The 20,466-nt window shown below is 36.7% G+C and overlaps 1 protein-coding gene across 3 annotated transcripts in view; it reads right to left on the bottom strand.

Moving 5' to 3' along the window:
- Ros1 (ROS proto-oncogene 1, receptor tyrosine kinase) overlaps nucleotides 1–20,466 on the bottom strand; it is a 129,584-nt gene that overhangs the window by 9,766 nt on the left and 99,352 nt on the right. For all 3 annotated transcript variants that reach the window (XM_077801670.1, XM_026394086.2, XM_026394085.2), the window contains 9 exons: nucleotides 19,470–19,660; nucleotides 17,731–17,814; nucleotides 14,410–14,545; nucleotides 12,903–13,065; nucleotides 11,218–11,282; nucleotides 9,716–9,845; nucleotides 3,915–4,012; nucleotides 3,467–3,670; nucleotides 2,252–2,386 (listed from right to left, as the gene is read on the bottom strand). In XM_077801670.1, coding sequence (XP_077657796.1) covers nucleotides 2,252–2,386; nucleotides 3,467–3,670; nucleotides 3,915–4,012; nucleotides 9,716–9,845; nucleotides 11,218–11,282; nucleotides 12,903–13,065; nucleotides 14,410–14,545; nucleotides 17,731–17,814; nucleotides 19,470–19,660 — 1,206 coding nt within the window. The remainder of the gene's footprint in view (nucleotides 1–2,251; nucleotides 2,387–3,466; nucleotides 3,671–3,914; nucleotides 4,013–9,715; nucleotides 9,846–11,217; nucleotides 11,283–12,902; nucleotides 13,066–14,409; nucleotides 14,546–17,730; nucleotides 17,815–19,469; nucleotides 19,661–20,466) is intronic.

Here is a 20,466-nt window from a genome sequence, read left to right as displayed (position 1 = left end):
AGAGAAGACTGATAGCTGGGCTTTCCCCCCTCCACACATCTGAGCCTATGGAGAGAGGGGCAGGAATGCTCTGAATCCTGCATTCCACTAATAGCTAAAACAGCATAGCCATCTATGGGCTCACCTGACCCAGAGTGCATCCAGGTGCTGAGAATTTAAGCAGTGAATAGAAGAAGGTGCAGCGTGGCTCAGTGCAGACTTTCAACCTCTAAGCTGGGCCTGTGATCTCAGAGGACTGCTTCAAATAAAAATCAGTTCCCTCTGTACTCTAAAGAGAGTAGTTAATCTTTATCATGACAACTTAAGGCCTTGACCAGATTGAATGGCATCACCAAGAGCTCCATTTCCTAGCACAGCTTGTTTTGCAGGTTGGCAGTGGATCTTAACCCTTCCTGGAGCTCTGCAAAGTCATGCAGCACGGGAGCATTGCTCCCTTTTTTTTTTTAATTAATAATGTAGAAATGAACTTTAACACCCCCTAGTGAAAAATCTAGGTTTCAAGGAAACTGGATTTTCATAAAAATTAGGATAATAATGTATTCAACCAATGAATTATTCAAGAGAACACCAGATAGAATATTATCTTTTCCCACTCTTATCAGGAATACTTTCCTAGCATTTTTGTAGCACTTCTTCTTCCTCCTCCTTCTAGTTGCATTTGTGCATACCTTTGGATGGAACAAAATTCATCAGACCTATACTTTTCTGCAGTGCAAATCAGCAATTTGTTATTCATCTCCATTCTCCCCAAACAAAATAATTAAATAAATCAGTCAAAATTTATAATTCAGTATCTATTACTAACGTGCCTGTACAAAAATATTGTATAATTATGAAGAGGCACATTACCCGCTCCTCAGGGGGACATACCAATAAAAATTTAAGAGCATAAGGAAAACTCTGCAATTGAAATTTTTGGGGGACATTTCTCAGTGCTTGAGAGAAGTGTTAGAATGTAAAATAGACTAATGGTTACTTAAACTTCATTTCATATTCAGGTATGCTGCGGTTTTTTCCTTAAGCCATAGGTGAAATTTTTTAAATTTTTGAATGATTTCTTATCTCTAATTTGCAGATTTTCCCCATCTCTCCCCCAAAGGCTCATGAATAACTTTTTTTAAGGCACCGTTACCAAATCTGATCAAGTGTGTACATATCTCATCTCTTTAAAAATATTCCAGAAGTTGTAAAAGCTAAATTAGAAATGAGTAGTATTGCAGAAACATTCACCAGTAGAACACCAATCAAGGTGCCCAGCTCTTAATCATCTGTTGGCTCAGGGCTGAATAATCCTCTAAATAACACTGCATAGTCAAGGCAGTACAACCATGGTGTGCATCCGCATACTGCTAATTCCTTTTGCACTTGTCTGTACCACACAGTTTAGCACTTTATTACATGCTGGCTGGTCACCCAACTGCACCGTGTGTGCCTTTTCATTCAAAATACATTCCAAGATGCAGAAGAGCTGTGGTGCTAGTATAAAGACATTTGTACTCCACACAATCCTCGGCTTGGTATTGTGTATATAATTGAGACATTTGGTCATTTGTTCTTTCAGAACCTCTTAGGTAAAGTGTCAAGACTTGATATTTCTTCTGAGGTTCTTCACAGGAGGCAAATGAGTACCCAAGCATAATAACCTAGCAATTTGTTTTCACTCAGATTGAGACAAAAATTACTCTCTCTTCTGGGAATCACTCTTAGAATTCTATAGTGGTGAGGATCAATTTGATAGAGTCACTAATATTTAGTCATTTTGTGTTAAGTTCATAAACAGATCACAATATGTATAATTTTTAGTAATACTATTTCCCATGGAAAATTATCAGTTAGATTAACAAAGGCAATATGACTTTGAAACAGTATATTCTTATTAAATAGGGCCTTTTAATTAAGATATTATCCAAATCACATCTCCCAAAATAAAATTAACAAATTCATGTACACACAGACAAACATACTTATTCATACACACAAAGCTATGTCTATTTGTTAGAATTAACTTGACAGGAGTATAAATAAACTCTACTGTCCAAATGTTTGTTTCTGAGTGAGCTGTCACATGCATATATAAATAAGAAGAAACTATAATGTGTTTAGTAAATTAAGTGTCACAATCAATCCACAGATTATGTGACATACACAAATATATAAATTCCAGTTTTTATTTTAAAATGCCATATCAATGAGGCCTAAGATAATACACATTTTTGTTTGGGGGATGCTTGTGTTAATATAATTAACTTACAGATCATCAGGACAATTTCTTGGTGGTTCCAGTCTCCCTCCTGTTTGCACATAGTTTAAAACATCAAGGTTGGAATGAGCTGGATAAGGCTGGTGACCAAGAGTTAAAATCTCCCAAATCAGAATTCCAAAAGACCTAAAGATATAAAGGGTTGGCTTTAATTGTACTTATTAGAGATATCGGGTTTACAATAGCTTCTTCAACATAAATTTTTCCTGTGACTATGGGGCCTACTTTTGTGGTTGACATTATTGGCCTCATAACAGGCAAATAGGAGACTTGAAATAAGTTAGAACTTAAGAAAATGTAGCACAGTACACCACATATGGAACAATACTTCAAAAGCAATAGGAAAACTTAGTGGGGGCACATGCACACACAGAGACAAACGCACACAGATGCACATGCACACTCATGCATGCATGTACACATGCACACACAGATGTGTGTGTGTGCATACATGCTTGCACACTGTTCCTCCCCCAGCTAAAACTTTATTATGGATTCCACTGCACATGGCTTTAGATAATCAGTATGTGGACACTCATGTGGGTAAACAAGACAGCACTTCACTATTTCTCACATTTGAGGGGGATAGAATACTGGTAAACATAGAAAGAATCCATTTTATCTCAACCACAATTTTGCCTAGGGCCAGCTCAACTTAACAGTCACTGGACAAATCTTTACATTTAAGCAACTCTAATCAAAAGTTGGAAGTCAAGTAGCAAAAATGAGGAATCTTATTCAAATAATAAAAATATGTCCAAACCTCCCCAATATCCTAATCTTTTTGCCATCTATGATTTAAAGTCTACCTGTGAATCAATCACCAAGAAACTCAAAATAGCAGACTTTTGGGCACATATTTGGGTATTAATTCATAAGCACCAATTTGTATTTGTCATATATTTAAATGCCTGTGGAAAGTAATAAAACACTTGAAGTAAATCTCTGTCTTTAATATACAATTGTAAAATAAAGGATCAAAACTGATTGGGAGAGGAATGTAAGTGGCAGAGACCCAGGAATAGTTGCATCTTGACAACCAGCTTTCACATTAGCTTGAAGAAAATCGCTTAACCTCTCTGGTCTTCTGTTTTTTTCACATTTAAAAGAAAAATGGGATTAGATGTTCTTTAAAGATCCTTTCTGACTCTGATGTTTGATGTTTGATGTTTCTGCCTGTGTTTCTCTGTGTCCCATTAGGCTCACCATACATCAGACTGAGTAGTGAAGATTCCATCCATTAAACTTTCTGGAGCCATCCACCGAACTGGGAGCAGGCCTTCCCCTCTCTTTCTATAATAATCATTTTTATAGATGTCCCTTGCAAGTCCAAAGTCCCCAATCTTTACTATCCGCGAAGGACTGGTATAGTCTTTCACAGACACAAGGCAATTCCGAGCTGCCAGATCCCTATGAGAGAAATTATATTTAATAATAAAGTTCTGGAAAACAGATGAGTAACACTTGTAGGTAGAATAGAAGAGAGACTTCTTACAGAAATATTGCTGTTTTGAAGGAATGAAAATGTGTTAAGTACTTTGTGTGATGTGTCCAAACTACAGGTAATATGGTACCTGTAGTTGTATGGTAATATTGTTTAAAGGGTTCATAATAACCCTTTAAACAATATATTCCTCTTTAATAGAGTCTATACCTGTGAATGAAGTGCATCTGCTCCAAGTAGACACAGCCTTTTGAAATATCTACACACACATCTACCAGGTCAACCAAGTTGAGTAAAGGACCATGAAGCTGTGAGAAATTAAGGAAAAATTATTAGTACTTTCCCAATTTGCACAAAATATACACATATAAGTGTGACTATTTGGACACATACATATACATTCACATACACATTTGTATATGATGTTCTGAAGGAATTTCTAGTTATGTTTACAACAATTCAAATAAGAGAAAAATGTTTTATATGCTTTCTATTGAAACATACACAAATGAAAGACTATATTTATAATAAGGAGAGCTGATATGGGATCTTTATTGGAAAGATCTCACACTATAAGATCAGACAGACCAACATTTGAAAACCAATTCTGTTATTAACTAGTTGTGTGAACTTGCTTAAATTGCTTAATTAACCAAGTAACTTTCTCATATGTAAAATGGGCATAGTAATTCTGACCTTAAAAAAATAAAAATAAAATCTGTAATATTGTTGGGACACAGCAGGTACTTGATAAACAGTAGCTGCTCTCATGAGTAGTAATAATATTTGACCAATTCTACTTGTTTTAATTATTGGCCCTGGCACTCTAACATATCAATTAAGACTATGAACTAGTTCCTCATATGAGTCTCATAAAATTGTTAGTAATACTCTTGGAAGAAGAAGAAGGAGAAGGAGAAGGAGAAGGAGAGGAGAGAGGAGAGAGGAGGAGGAGGAGGAGGAGGAGGAGGAGGAGGAGGAGGAGGAGGAGGAGGAAGCCAGCACAAATATAAACTGGAGCCAGTACTGGTTGCAATGATTTCCAGGTGAAAAAAGTCAGTGAAAATTTTTATTCACAGCATATGGAAAAAAAATCAAAGTTCCTTCCTGAAGGACATGATCATACATTGTCTGTGCCTTTCCATTTTCCTGCAATTACCTGGTTTGGGCTTTTTTTCATCCCTAATCTGATGCATTGAAAAACTTCCCACCTCTTCAGCTTCTTATACTTCCATTATATCACCTTGTTGTGCCACTTCCTGTAAAATCCATTATAAATTCCTGAGTACCTCCCACCCCACTCCCTGCCTGTGGCAGTCCCAGACTTCACCAGCCTCTCTATATGTTCATTTTACTTCCTCTCACCATCTTTTGCTTCAGTCGTTCTGGGATACATGTTGTTGCTTATAATTTCTCTGCATTTCTCAACCTCCTCTCTTCTTTTTTTTCTCCTATGATATTTTTCCCCCTTGGGATGATCTCCTTGTTCTTGATTTCCATCAACATCCTTTAATGAGCATCTCAAATGACTCCCAACCTCCAAATCCCTCAATTCCTCATGCAGAGGTGCTTTTAAGCGCTGCTCTCTGAGCCTTCTCTAACAATCTCAAATCTTGCCCTGAAACTAGTGATAATCCTATTATTCTGGGATTTAGTGTTGCCATAGCCCCACACAACTACACCTAGGGCGGATTAGCTAGGGTCTGACCTTACACCAAGAATCATCCCGCCTCCAACCTTGCTCAGGTCCACTAGATGACTATCTCGTGGCCTAAATTTAGTCGTCTCCTGAGCATCCTGACTGCTTGACTGGTTCCTGTGTGTGAATGGAACTCTGTTTGATCTTGGTAAAATCTACTCTAATCATGAAGACTTTCTCTTGATTTAGAATCCTGCTCCTGAACTTCAGTCTAATGATACTGCCCTGTTCCTTGTACTGCGGACGAGATTTCCATAATGCTGCCTGCCTGCCTGCTTGGATCCATGGCTATTATCACCTCCTCTTATCCCTGATGGGGACACCTCATCATTCTATGCTGGGCCCCCTGCACTTTAGATGCTGCCCGCATCTCCTGCCTGCTGTGTCTTGCTAAACCCTTCAGATATATTAAACCTTCACCAGGTCCCATCCCTATTCAAAGCCTTAATCACTCAGGAGAAGATATAATGTGACCATTTATATCTCCTACCTTAGCTGTGTCCCAAACACATGACCTCCACCATGACACCTTCCTTGCTTTTCTTAGTTAGGAATCACCTCTCTTTCCTCTTCAGCAATATATTCTCCACCCCACTTTAATGGGTCCTTCTTAATGGGTCTACTTGAGGGTAATATGTGACCTATGACAGCCATCCCTACCAAGTGGCAAGTTCCTTGAGACAAAGAACCACATCTTTCACTGTCATACAATAAATACCAACAGACATTGAACAAATGAAATGGCTCTTGAAGACAACACACATTTATTACTGTATATTTGTATTATTTTGGTAGTTTTTCTTTTTTTTTATCTTAATCCAATCCTAGAACATCAAAGCCAAAAAGAACCTTAGAAAGCTTTTGATTCAATATTTCAGTTTATGGATGAAGAAACTGAGTTCCCCAAATCGAAGTTTCTAGACCTAGTTGCAGTCAATCCTTATTAACCAGTGTGGAAGCAGGACAAGGAGGTAACTTGTGCCGGTTCTTCTAGAATGTGTTTCTGAGCATCCCTGTGTAAAGGTGGCTAGTCTAGAATGCATCACCCTGAGGGGGGACATCATGTCTGGGTATTCCCTCATGGGCACACAGAACCTAACAGCATCCTGTCCTCTCTGGTGGCAGTGAGTGAGATGAAGCCCTGGAAACTTCCTGGTCAGCCCACAGGTCAACCCGTGAGAAAAGCAGCAAAAGATTTGGAATATAGTTGAAAACCAGCCATTATAACCATTGGGATCTTGGGTCAATAGGTAATATTTTTAAAAAATAGATCTATATTCTTTTGGTCCATCTTCATTCTCTCCCCCCCATGCCACCAAAGTAAAACATACAAATAAACATTCTTTGAATGTGTGCAACTTTAGTTCTACTTTCTCCCTAACACTTACTAAAATGATGATGGGGGGGCGTGTATTTTGGAAACTCACAAGGACAAATAGGTCAGGTGAATAGATATAACAGATAAAACATTTTGGAAGAGGGAAAGCAGATGGAGGAATGATTACATAAGGGAGCCAAGATTGGGGACAGCTGACTTCTAGGAGAATACACAATTGACTTTTTTTTCATGATACAACCCCATAAAAGCTCCAGAATGGAGGTGGCAGGTATTTCTGAATGCAGGGATAAGGGTCAGGACAGAAAGCAAGGTGAATGTTTAGTTATTTCAGGGTTAACTAGATCCCAGATACCCTAGCATGGCAGGCATCTTTGCAGAAAAAGAAGAAGAAGAAAATAAAAATCTAAATCAGAATAGCTCTAAGTTAAATAATAATAATAATAATATCCATATTAAAGCACTGGCTGACAATGAAGAATGAAATTAAGTGAGAGTCCTCACTGAGCTTTGAGACCTCCAATCCCCTTTTGACTCCCTGAGCTAAAACATCAGGGTTTTATTGCCCAGGGAGAAAAGACCAGCAAATCCCTTTCTGTTGAAACCAACATACACTAGGGAAGAGATTCAGATGGGAGCAGCAGGGGCCTGCTCAACAACCAGAAGGAAACTTCTTTACACACACAGGTCCCAGTCAGCTTCTTGGGCCTCATATTAAATATAAAGACCAGCCAAGATTCACCAAACAAGAATTGGAGGTGTGGCTCCGTAGTAGAGCTCCTGCCTCTATATGCAAAAACCTGAGTTTGATCCCCAGCACCAGGAAAAAGAAATCAACAAACATTTTGAGAAAACCTTCTCACATCGAAAACAGATTTCAAAACAAAGAGAAAAAATGAAATCAAGAATTGGAAGCAAATTAACTTTTTAAAAAAGGATTAGTATCCCAAGAAATATAAGACAAAATTTGGAATCTATGAGAAAAAAATAGAATCTTATTTTAAAATGCAAAGTATAAGAACAAGTTTGTGAAAAGTTGAAATATGATAACAGAAACTTTATTCTATAAAAATTTTAAGGGATAAAGTCTAGGAAATCTATCAGAATGGAGAGAAAAAGAATGAGAGATAGAAAATAACAGAAAATAGCCAAAAGTAAGAGAATTTGAAACAAAGTAGCCCCCTGTCCAACTAAGAAGATTTCTGTAACTAGGAAATAGAAGGAACTAAGAACTGTATTTATTATCAAAAAAATAATATTAAAAAAGGAAGGGATTGATTTTTCAGTCATTGTCCAGAAAAGAGTATACCACACACAAAATTTCACTAAAATTTTCCAAAAAGAGGGGCAAAAAGCAGATCACCAGGAATCAGGAATCAGAACAGCATAAGATTTCCTAGTGGCAGCTGTAGAAGCTAGAAAACAAATATGGTTTTTATTTGGGAATAAGAGGATTTTTCAACATAGAATCTAACCAAATTATCAATCAAGTGTGAGGGAAGAATAAACGACGATATTTTCTCAAAAAAAGGGGGGACAAAAACCCAAAATTTTGCCTCACATGCACGCTTCCTCATTCTTGCTCTTTCCTAAAACAAGAACAAAGAAGTCATGAGATAGAGGGTAAAAGGTCTAGCATAAAAAGAATTGAGATCCATGACCAGAATACATCTGAAGGAAATCTCTGGGATAGCCGATGTGCAGCCAGATTGAAGGACAAGCACCTATATGGCCTCAGGAAGGAGGGACCCAAGGAAAAACTGAACAGCTGGATCACCTGATGGACTAGCCATACTGAGAAAAGTGATGTAATCCTAGCAGCGAGCTTAACTAATAGCAAGCAAAGCAAAGGAAAAAAAAAATAAATAAGAGGCATTTAATAAAATAACCCAAGCAGGGATGGGGTGGGAGGGATGGAATCAAAATCCCGGCATTTGAGTAACTGAGTTGCATATAATAGTTAAAGTCTACAATAATGCAAAGATGGAATACTGATGTATTTGGAAAATGTGACAATAGTTGGAGGATGGGAAAAGCAAAGTTTTTCTGTGTCTAATGCTGGTAGGGTTGGGCAGATATAGGAGGAAGTATAAGTTAAAGTTTCATCTTTCGTGGATAGATTTTTTCCCAGGATCAATGTGCGTCAGTGTAAGCAGAGTCTTCAAGGATGTGGAATTAAAACACCAGAAGATACGTGCAGGCCTGGGAGGTGGGAAAGTCAGGCAGTACAGGGCTCCTATCATACATTTTAATTTTTTAGTCATATAATATAATATATTTGATAGGAAAATATCCAAATGTTTTAAATCTACAGATTTAAACTCTAATATCTTGTCTCACATGTTTTCTCAACTGAAACATAAAGTAGATTCCCACAGGTGATCACCTCCTGACTCTGTCCACTAATCCACAGTATCTCTAGAGTCCACACTGAAAAAGAGAAGACAGATCCGAGGCAGAACTGTAGAGCTGACAGGAGTTGAGAGCGTGGATGTAGGGGGAAAGAAGGCAAGGAACTGGATGGATGGGGCAGGAGAGGAATAGAAATCAAGAGGTTTGTATTGGCCAAAGCAAGTTCAAGATGCCTAATAAAATCCAAATTGATCTGTCAACCTAGGTAGATCTAAGTCAATAGATCTGACCTAAGGGTTTAGAATTTAATAAAGACTTCGGGACTGGAAATGTAATATGGGACAGACAGGCATATAGATAAGGTAAAGAGATGGGCCATTCCAACTGCACACAATCTCTATATTCCAGAAAAAAAAAAAAAACACAATTCTGACCATGAGGGACTTATTTTCCCATTAAATACTAAACAAAGGCTCAAGTTGTCCCAATCTAATGCTAAAGGTTATCATGGAAATCTTGTAAGGTTCTACCTCCAGCCAAAACTACAACCTGTTGAAATAAAAATTAATGGGAAGCTATAGGCATTGGCACAAGGAAATCAATGGTGTGTACCCTTCTGCCTACCGTTGTCATCCGGGCTTTACGCAAATAGGTTAAAAGGTCACCTCCTTCCATCAGTTCCAGGATAATGTACTGGGGTTCATTCAGCAGACAAACTCCAAGCTGCTTCAGAATGTTGGGATGATTAAACTTGCTAAAAGGTGGAAAGACAAAGACTAAGGACATGACAGCAACAGGAGACCTAGCTGAGACTCCTTATGAAATAGACAAATTCTTTATCCATAGTTTCCTTCAGAATCCCTGACTTACTGTCTTTAATAGGTGCAAGCTTCCTTTTCCAACTACTGGTCTGTGTATGTGCCTTATGGAGGTAACGTGGCAACCCCTAGTGGCCAATGTATGTGGATAGAATAGGGTGGATTTTAGAAGAAATAGCATTTATATTAAAAATTTTAAAATATTTCTTTTTAAATATTGTTTTTAGTTGTTGATGGACCTTTATTTTATTCATTTATTCATAGGCAGTGCTGAGAATTGAACCTAGTGCCTCACACATGCTAGGCAAATGCTCCACCACTGAACCACAACCCCATTTGTTATAGAAAAGAAAGCAATTTGACTAATAGCCTTCTTCAAAAGCTGTTTGGAATCTTTGGTGATGTTTCTGGTCATCACAAATGTGAAATATATTCTTTCCCTTTTAGAGAAACAACTCAAGTCTACAGGTTTTGGCTGCTCTACTGGTTTCTTAAGACATCAACATAAGCCCAGCCTACCATCTGGGACTCACAGTCAAGGATTCCCTGAACTGCTTCCTTGAGTCTTCATTTTAAGATGTTCTTGATAAAACAGAAGTGAGATCAGTAGAACAGCGTTAGGGGATTGAGGATAAGGCGGGGAATGAGAAGGAACAGAAATGAAAATAAATTATGCTATATGCATGTATGAATAAATCACAACATATCTAACATTTATATATAACTATAATATAATAATTAAGGTATGTATTATTTATACATTGTCTATATATAAGTAGAAGGGAAACTAGTAAAGCAGAGGCAAGGAGGGAATTATGTTATGTACAAACATGAATATGTCACAATGAAATGAACTCCACTATTATGTATAAAACATTTTAAATGATGTCCTTGAGTATATATCATGGCCATAAACTGATTGAAACTTTTCAGACAGGTTTACTAGACAGGGATATCAAATAATGCTTAAGAGAACGCTCCCTTACCAGGTTTACTTCACCCATTATCACATATTTTAGAACACAGATGTGTTTAAAGTTGAACAGCTTCAGAATTCACTTGCAAAGTATCTCTCTTATCAAAGATAAAAGAAAGGAGAACCTTTTGCCTGTACCCTGGCTCAGCTGACTGGCCTCCATAGAATATTTATTAGTACAGACATATTTCCTCTCAAACTTTTCAGTCATGTTTGCTTTGAGCAAAATTTGTTATATCCAGTCATTTTGCATGTTAAAAGTCCAATGCACAGAGACAAAAGCTTCCTACTCACATCAATAAGAGAAAATTATTTTGGAGCTACCCTGATACCTCATCAGATGTGCTTCCTTCAGGAATTCAATTTTCTCCTGGTCTGTGGAGCCCTTCTTCAAGGTCTGTGCAACAGAAAAACAAGTCAGTAATCAGTATAGCAGCCATCCTGTGAGCTCAGAGGGTTAGTGGAGAGGGTTTTGTTTTTCAGTCTTCACCCTGAAAGCTGTAAATAGACCACAGATGCAGCATGTGAGTGTGACCTGTAAACCTCCTCTTATTGCTAATATAAGAAAACACGCTAGATGAAAGATCTAGTAATATTTATAAAACTTTTCTCCAAAGGATGGGAATTTTAAAAAGAGACCAATTTTAGCATTTAACAGGTCAATATCTTACTTTTCAAAATTTTCTACTCAATATGTATTTCCCTGATTTCTTTGCTAACAATACCCAAATTTATTTTTTAGGGACAAGGTGCCAAGTCTTAGGTAGTTGATGTAAGTTACTCATGAAAATCTGTTCTGAAATTCTCTAGCCTTCCTTGTAAATAAGTTTTAGTTTAGTTCTGGACCCAAGAAAAAATTGCTGAGCAGGAGAGAGGCTTATGGAAAACATTTGCATTCCTGAACATATATATCTAGCACCATTTTACTCCCTTTTCCCTGGACTGAATGAAGATGTGATGCCAGGTTCTTTTCAGAGATACTGGCTCTTATAGGACATAGGACTACACCAAAACCAGCAGTCATCTCATTATGTGAGAACAATAAACATTTGTTTAAACCAATTGAGACTTGGTTAAGTTAAAGTATTTTTAAAGCATATTATTTAGAAGTGGAGAGAATTTTGCCATGTTTCTGGTTGTACATGTTACCCTCAAAGCAATAAATTCCTAATAAGCTGTGATCATGATGGTGCACAATTGCATTAACAGTTTCATTATCCCTCTACCAAAAGAAAGTTTTACAAAAATACGAGAGTGTACCCAGTGCTTCCTTAAAAATGCATCAAGCATACCATGACAAACAATCACATAATACAAATTTCAATGTTCATAAATAAAGTTTTACTGGAACATAGCCACACTAAATAGAACATATACACTGTGGCTGCTTTTGAGCTGCAATAGCAGAGTTGAAGAGTTGAGACGGAGACTGTGTGGCCCGCAAGCCTAAATATTTACTACCTGTTTATTTGAGAAAACACTTGTTGACCCTGCTCTGATTCTTTGAGAATGTATTTTGTAATTCCAGTTTTCATTTAGAATGATTGATGGGAAAAAAAAAAAACTGTTCACCAGGTCTCAGCTAACAACCTTAGAGGTCATGTAAACCCTAGAGATTTTCTGTTGATTATACAATCTATCTGGGAATTGGGAGGGATGGGAGGATAGTGACTTCTGTAGCTATGGATAGGCTTCTACATTCTATCAGTCAATTTTTAAGTTATTTTTATTTTTAATTGACATACTTGTACATATTGAGATGTACAATGTGATGTTTTGATTTATGTATACATTGGTTAATGATCAAACCAAAGACTTTCATCATTTATTAGTGAGTACATTAAAAAATCCTCTCTTCTATTTTGAGAGATACATGTACACTATTGCTAACTACATTCACCCTACTCTTGGTCCTCTTTTTAGATAAAAGGATTCAACTTTTATTAAAGTCATATCCATGCCAACCCATATAAATATGGTGACCTAACTAGTCAAGAAGTCCAGAGATCCACGTTACCTTCACTGCCACTTTGATTTCTCCACTTCCATCTCCTAAGATGTCTACAGCTGTCCCTTCATACACTTCTCCAAAGGCTCCACTTCCCAACAAGAGGCGCAGGGTCAGTTTCTCCCGAGGGAAAGCAGGAAGATTTTCAATCTCCTCTTGGGTCGGAAGAGTACTGTAAAATAACAGCAATGTTTATTCTCACAAAATACATACAGCTTAAAGTTTGTGTTTGAGAGAGAAAGAACAATCTCAGGGCATGGCAGCATTGTCGGTTCCATGTGATATATAGTGTATGAAATTCTGTGCTCCTATTAATACTTCTCTATTCCACCACCTTTTACAGAGAGCAAGTAGCTTTGCTTCCAGGCATCTTCACTTCAACAGAAACATGCATGTGTATGTGTTGCTTTGAGATTTTTTTTTAAAACTAGTTTTATCAAAGTTAGCGGCTATGAACTTCTTCAGGTTGCTAATTTGTGTGAAAAAAATGATTAGAAATTAGCAATAGATGCATCTGAGTCTATGAGTTTTCATTTCAACAGTTTCATATACCTGATATGTTTTGTAAAATGGAATTTACTATGATCAAAAAAAAAATAAACCCCATCACCATCTAACAGGTTAATTTAGAAAGCCAGTCTCCTCACTTGGACTATCATGAGATGGAGTCTCTAGATTAAAGCTTTGGGTTTGCAGGGTGCAATTGGCACACGCCTGTAATTCCAGTGGTTTGGGAGGCTAAGGCAGGAGGATTTTGAGTTCAAAGCCAGCCTCAACATCTTAGTGAGACCCTAAGCAACTCAGTGAGATCCTGTCTCTAAACAAAATACAAAAAACAGTTGATATGTGGTTCAGTGGTTAAGCTCCCTTGTATTCAATCCCTGGTAACTTTGGGATTTAATAGAAAATCTTGAATATCAGATATGCTGAGTATTTTGTCAAAGAAAAGTCAGTTCCAAATATCTGGTTACCTCTGTATCTACTTTAAACCCTTTGTTTTTATGTCATGAATTATAAATTTCTAGGAGCAAGACCTAAGAACATACCAGTACCATTCCTTTTAGTATACACTATAATACAAAGAAACATGCAAAGAAACACTTAAGTATTTTTCTCAATTATAATAACAAAAGAAGATCAAAACTCATCTGTTTTACAGAGATTTTGAGGCAATCACCATGCCACTTCTGAAATGGGCTAAAATTGGCTTAATATGAGATGCTGGGAATTTCCTTTCATCTCAAATTCTATCTCCAATGGAACCAACCACGTTACCATCTACTCTCTTCAATGTGGTATTTTCTTCTTTCATTTAATTTTTAACTACATGATAAAACACTGAAAAGCAATGGACTTTTCTGTATTTATTTTATAGGATAACCACATAATTTGTCAATTATCTCTGGTCACATCAGAGACTGGAAGAGAAAGTTATCAATAATTATGCCAGAATAAGGGGCATATTGTCACCCACTCTTTGCATTGGAGCTCCATAAAGAATGCCCAGGCTACGTACTGTATTGCATAGCAGGCGTTAGCCAGTCCCACCCCAGCTGCCAGGCCTCGCAGCTCTGCCAACTCCTTGTCTTCGTTTAGGAGAACTGTCAGGCCTTCCTTGGAAGTTTTTGGATTCTTGAACTTTCTGTGCCACACTTTAAAGCAAAAAAGAAAAGAATTTAAAAAATAAAATATTGCTTCCTTTTTCCTTCAGGACATGCTAATACACTTTAAATCCTTGTGTATAAGAGCACAATCCACAAAATAATAGAACTTGATTAAAAAATGTGCCCGCAGTATTAAATCCAGATAAAATGTCCTAAAAATATACAAGTTATATACATCACTTTTATTTCACTTCTCAGAGTAAAGCTTAACATATTATTATAAATAAATTGAAGCATCTTAATATTGGAATTTATTTCTCAAAATGACCCAAAATAAATCAAAATATACTTGCATAATAACTATTAGTGAAGCATTCATTTCTGACTCCAGACATATTCCATTTAGTAGACCTGAGGGAATGCTTTCAATAGAATGGCACACTAAAAAATGCTTTCAATATAATGACAGAATGCAAAATTATTAAATCTATTGTTGTTTATATGTGAATATTCAAATATATGGAAAAATAACTGGAATAAAAGCCACCAACCATTAGCAGGTTTTCCCTTTCATTTTGGAATCATGAGTAATTTATATTGTCTTTTTATAGCATAAGCAGATATAATATAAAGTTTATTTTTCAAAGATTAAAATGCAATTGTAGATCTCCAATCTACAGTGTAATTTTGACTCAGAAGTTGAAAACTGCAAAGATGCTTTAGGAGATGATAGTTAAAATGTGGACTTCATTTCATAGTAGTTTCTATATCCAAGAGGGTTAGAGTTTTATTCACATGAAATTCCTCTGGAGGCCCTATAAAGGGAAAAGTTGCAAGTACCTTTGCTACCGCAGTTTTTCAACCTTGAGATGTTTTTCATGCGCTTTCTGTATTTTTAAAGACCCAGGGTAAACCCTACATTTTTGGTGACATCATCTGAGACCTCTGCAAACTCTATGGCTCTCTCATCTCTGAATTTCAAAGACCAATTGTGTCACTGTCTTGTACATTTCATGTTATTTAACACAGGTAGTGCTCTTTTCATACTTGTATGTTTTATCACCCTCATTAAAGGGCAAGTTCTAAGGTCAGTAATTGTATTTTTACAGCTTTTTATTTCCTTTCTATGCTCAAGCATAAGGCTAATGTTGCACATTAGATAAAACCACTCACCAACTCAAAGGCTGTCAATGCTTATTTTTAAACCATTCTTTCAAGTTTATAAGTATGACCAATGAGAACCCTCAGCACAATACAAATTTTAAAAGAATTGCTACTTCTCACCATTTTAATAACTCAGCCTTTTCTCATGCACTCACACACACTACTAGCAAAACCACATGCACTGCTAATGAAAGCAAAAACTGGATTAGCTTAGCTACATTCAAAAAACCATGAGTTCCAAGCAGAATAAAGACCTTTAAGTCCTGAGAAAGTCAGAGATCCATAGAATTTCTTGAAAGCACACAATAGGTTGTCTGAAATTATCTCATGTTCATCCACTAGAGTCATGGGTTTAAACAATGGTGATGTACAAGCAGGCAAACAAAGGTCAGATGAAGGGTTCTTCATGTAATATCCTTTCTAGCACGAAAGCAGACAAGCAGTCAAGCCTATATGCCAACTGCCAAATATACTGCAGTCATATGTGTAACTGTGGAGGGGCCGGCTTAGTGGCACAAACATCAGCTGTGCAATACTTAGACTCCCTGGAACCACAGGTTAAAATCCTAGCAGTGTCAGCTGAAATTTTTAGCTTTCCCACTTTGCTGAAGGAGTTTCTCATATTGTCTGAGTGGAATCTTTGAAATGAAATCTCGATTCAAGTTCAAAGTGCTCTCTGATACCTTGTGACTCCCAATCAGTTTAGAGAAAGAATAGAGATTTAGAACACTGAACGAAACATTGGCTTTCTTCATCATCAGAGAATCGGCTTTATGCTTCTAACTTTCCCTTCAATTTTCTCTTATTTATAACAAAATAAGCTACAGGTTCCTGACTATGTGCTTGAGTTCCTTTTCTGGCATTATGCTTTCCTCACAATGTTCCAGCTTGTCAGCAACAGAGAATGGGACCATATATGTTAGAACCCAAACCAACAAGACATTTTGAGAACTGAAAGAGAGTGCTATTGATACTTACAATGAAACAACAGGAAAAATCAGAACATATGATCACTAGGATCACCCTAAGGGCCCTATATCTGACTGTCTGTGTTGGGGTTGCTACTCTATTATCTCATCACTGAACTAAATCTTAAAAGAGGGTGGGGTATTTTAAGACTAGCACATCCACTTAAAATGAATAATGGGAAGTAGCTAACTCACTATCTACCTACACTACTTCTTCTGCTTTCCTAGTCATTTACAATTAAGCAGGGTTTTGAAATAAGCCAGTCAGACATCTGTAAGTGAGCATGGATCCTACAAGCCAGAAATGGATCTCCTGAGAAAGAGGCCCTGCTCATTCCAAACCAGGCTGTCTGCCTGGAGACCAAAACTATCCTGACCAAAAATTGTCACTGGCCTCCCAACTAATCCTACACTCTTTTTGTACCCAGGGTTATTTTTCATTTATTTATTTCAATATGAAAGCCACAAAACACTTGTTATAGCCAATCAGAAGCAAATACTTGAAAATAGTTTTATCTAAAGTACACCATGAAGTGTATACCCAGATATATTTTTCATAAAATAGTTACCCTTGCTATGATTTGGACCTGGAATGTCCCTGAAAGTTCACGTGTTCAATACTTAGTCCCCACCTGGACACTTTCAGGATGTGGTGGAAACATTAAGAGGTGGGGCCTAATGAGAGGTCATCAGATCACTGAGGGCATTCTCTTTAAGGGTAAAATGGACCACATCACCTTCCTCTTCCCCTCATTAATTCCTAGCCATGAGGTAAGGGCCTTGCTTGGTCATGTATTGCCATGATGTGTGCCACACACCCAAAGAAACAGGGCCAGTCATTAATGGACTGAAACCTCCAAAACTGTGAGCTGAAATAAATCTCTAGAGTAACAGAAAACTTACTAATACATCCCTTGATTAAAAAAATTCACAGAAATTATTCATTATAAAAGGATGGCCAAGGATAACATTGAATTATATGAATATATTTAATCAGGTAATGTCTCATGAGGAGGTTAGATAAATTGCAAGATAAATCAATCAGTACAAAATCAAACAAACAATAGTTTGTTACCTAGTTTTAAAATCTCTGACACTTACCAAATGTCAATGGGATTGTAACAACCAGAAATACTCCAACCACAGTGATAAGTACAAAACTTGCTTCTGGTATCCAAAAACCATCTAATGAAATAAATGAGAAAAATAAATTAATTCACAGAATAAAACAAATTGTCCCAATCTGACCCAACTACCTACAGAGTGATTAGCCAGAGGTAGTTTCTACTTGATTTTTGTAAGCCAGTTGGTAGTTTGAAATCATCTATGGTGACAGTATACACTCCATGGAAAATCAAAATAAAAGTCCCAACACCCAACTGGAATACACTCACCCAACTTGCTATTTTAAGGTGACAAAAGAAACACGTATGATCTTTTTAATGAATTCGAGACAAAGAAGTCTCAGTCTTTATATATTATATAGTTGGGATTATTATTTTTTTATTCATGTACATCTAATTTCATGGATATTAAGCTGAGGAGAGCAAACGTGAAAACATGGTGTCTTCTCTTAGGGATTTTCAGTTGCATAGAAGAGATGACATGTAAACCAGAGTTTGGCACACAACAGTCTGTGGGACAAATCTGGCCACAGCCTTATTTTGTTTTTCCCATGAGTTAAGAATGGTTTTTATAATTTTAAAGTATTATTTTTAAAAAGGTATGCTATAGAAAGCAAATATAGTTTGCAAGGTCAAAAATATTTGCTATATTTGGTTCTTTTCAGGAAATGTTTGCTAAGATCTTATATAGATAACTAACCATAATACAAATAAGGATAAAGTTTTATATGAAAGGTGTGCACAAAAGGAAATCATTGATTTTGCCTAAGGAGTGTCAGTCACACATCATGATGGATTCTTTTAAGTCAGGTTTTCAAGGATGAAGAGAATTTCAATTGGCAGAAAATTAAAGAAAAGCAATTCCAGTACATGGTAGGAGGGTGGCGTCCCACCTTCTAGGATAAAGAAGACACAAGGCCAAAGACCTAGTGACATAAGATTTTCTAATTAGTCTAGTACAACTACAGCACAGGATTAAATAATGGGAAAAATTAACTACAATTGGAAGATAAGTCATGGAAGACTTAATATGCCACATAGAAGTTTGTAGTGGCAGCAAATAAAAAACCATTTTGGTACATTTAAGAGGGTTAAGTGAGCTAGACTGTGCTTCAGCTAGAGTACTGTCAGCAGCATGTTTAAGCCAAAAGCCAAGCTAGAAAGAATACCTTAAATCAGGAAACCCAACATGAAAATTGGAAAATACAAACTCAGCAGAGAGAAATCAACATGGTAAAATCAACAGAACCTGGTGACTGCACAGAGGAAAAAATTAAATATGCTACTGAGACTTCCAGCCAAAGTGATTAGAAAGTTAAAGTATTGGAAACTAAAATAAGGCACACAGTACAAGAGGTAAGTATTAGAAAAGAAACCCCCAAAAAAGTGGTTCTAGGATTATTGCATGTAAGATGGGAGTGCCAGGAACAGGATAAAAGACTGAGTAGTTAAAGACCACATTGTGGATGCCTTGGAAGCCTACCCAGGAGTTCGTGTGGTAGTCATTAAGGAGTATTTGGTTATTATTGAAGATAAAATGACATAGTGATAATGATGTTTTATATAGGAAGACCACATCAGATGAATTGAATAGTTCAACAATAAGTGCATAAGTTATGCAATCACCATATCTGGTACTAAAGTTAAGGATGCACATATCTTTATCACTGAACTTTTACGTAGTAAGCTAGTGTGTAGGCAAATATGGTGACATACCTCCAACTAGTATAATATTCTCACTGATTCCACTGTATTCACCAAATCCAAGACTATTTGCAGCTACTACTCTAAATTGAAAAGTTCCTTTCAGGTTTTTGGACTTCCATGTGCAAAGGCTACTGCAGGATCCATTAAACGCCGTCTTCCACCTTAAATTCTGGTTTTTTGAATCATTTGAAGTGTTCTCCCTGCAAAAGAAACACTAAAATAGTAAACACAGAATATAAACATGACAATATATGTGTTATTTCTGGTTACTTAGATATCATTTTAATGCAGAACTCCAGAGAGTTTCATTGTACACTTTACCCTGGATCTCATTTCTCCCACATGGTATGGCCGTAGAACTCAGCATGGTTTACAAAGTCACCCTACTCATAGAGGAGCCAAGCAACTCAGCCCATCCAAAAAGTTTTGAATAATCAGTAGACAAGAGAAAGATGGCAAATCTTTTCTTGCTGTTTAAAATGTGTAAAATTTCTTCAGCATTTAAACATATACAACAATTATTTCATAATTTTAACAGTAAAGTTTCAATTATTCTTAATTTTTAGTTTCTTATGATATTGGGAAAATCACTTATGCCATATCTGGATAAAATACACACTATAAATTGATAAGGAAGGTGCGATATTTCAGTCACCAAAGTTGTTATATCTGAGATTCCAAGGGTTCTTGCTTCCTTTTCTATTAGTCTACACTCTACCTCAAAGCCAATCCACATTGAAACAGAAAAAGAGCACAAGTTCTAAGTTCAAAAGATGAAACTAGAATGACTTTAAATGAAATCGACGGAAGGCAAGCTCAAGATCTTACATCTTCTCTGACAATGAAGAAAATTTCAGATCCTAACAGTTTTAGGATGTGATACTAAGCCGCTTGATCTTAGGGGTATGTAGTAGAAGCTATTTCTGCGTCTGATAATTGAGCGGTTCTGAAAGAACAACAGGATATGGAGGGCTGAGCCTCAGACAGGGCAAGGAATGGACAAAAA

The sequence above is a fragment of the Urocitellus parryii genome, chromosome 8 (genome assembly GCF_045843805.1).
Source record: "Urocitellus parryii isolate mUroPar1 chromosome 8, mUroPar1.hap1, whole genome shotgun sequence".
In the NCBI taxonomy this organism is placed as follows: Eukaryota; Metazoa; Chordata; class Mammalia; order Rodentia; family Sciuridae; genus Urocitellus; species Urocitellus parryii.
This window is presented reverse-complemented; position numbering and strand designations above follow the sequence as displayed.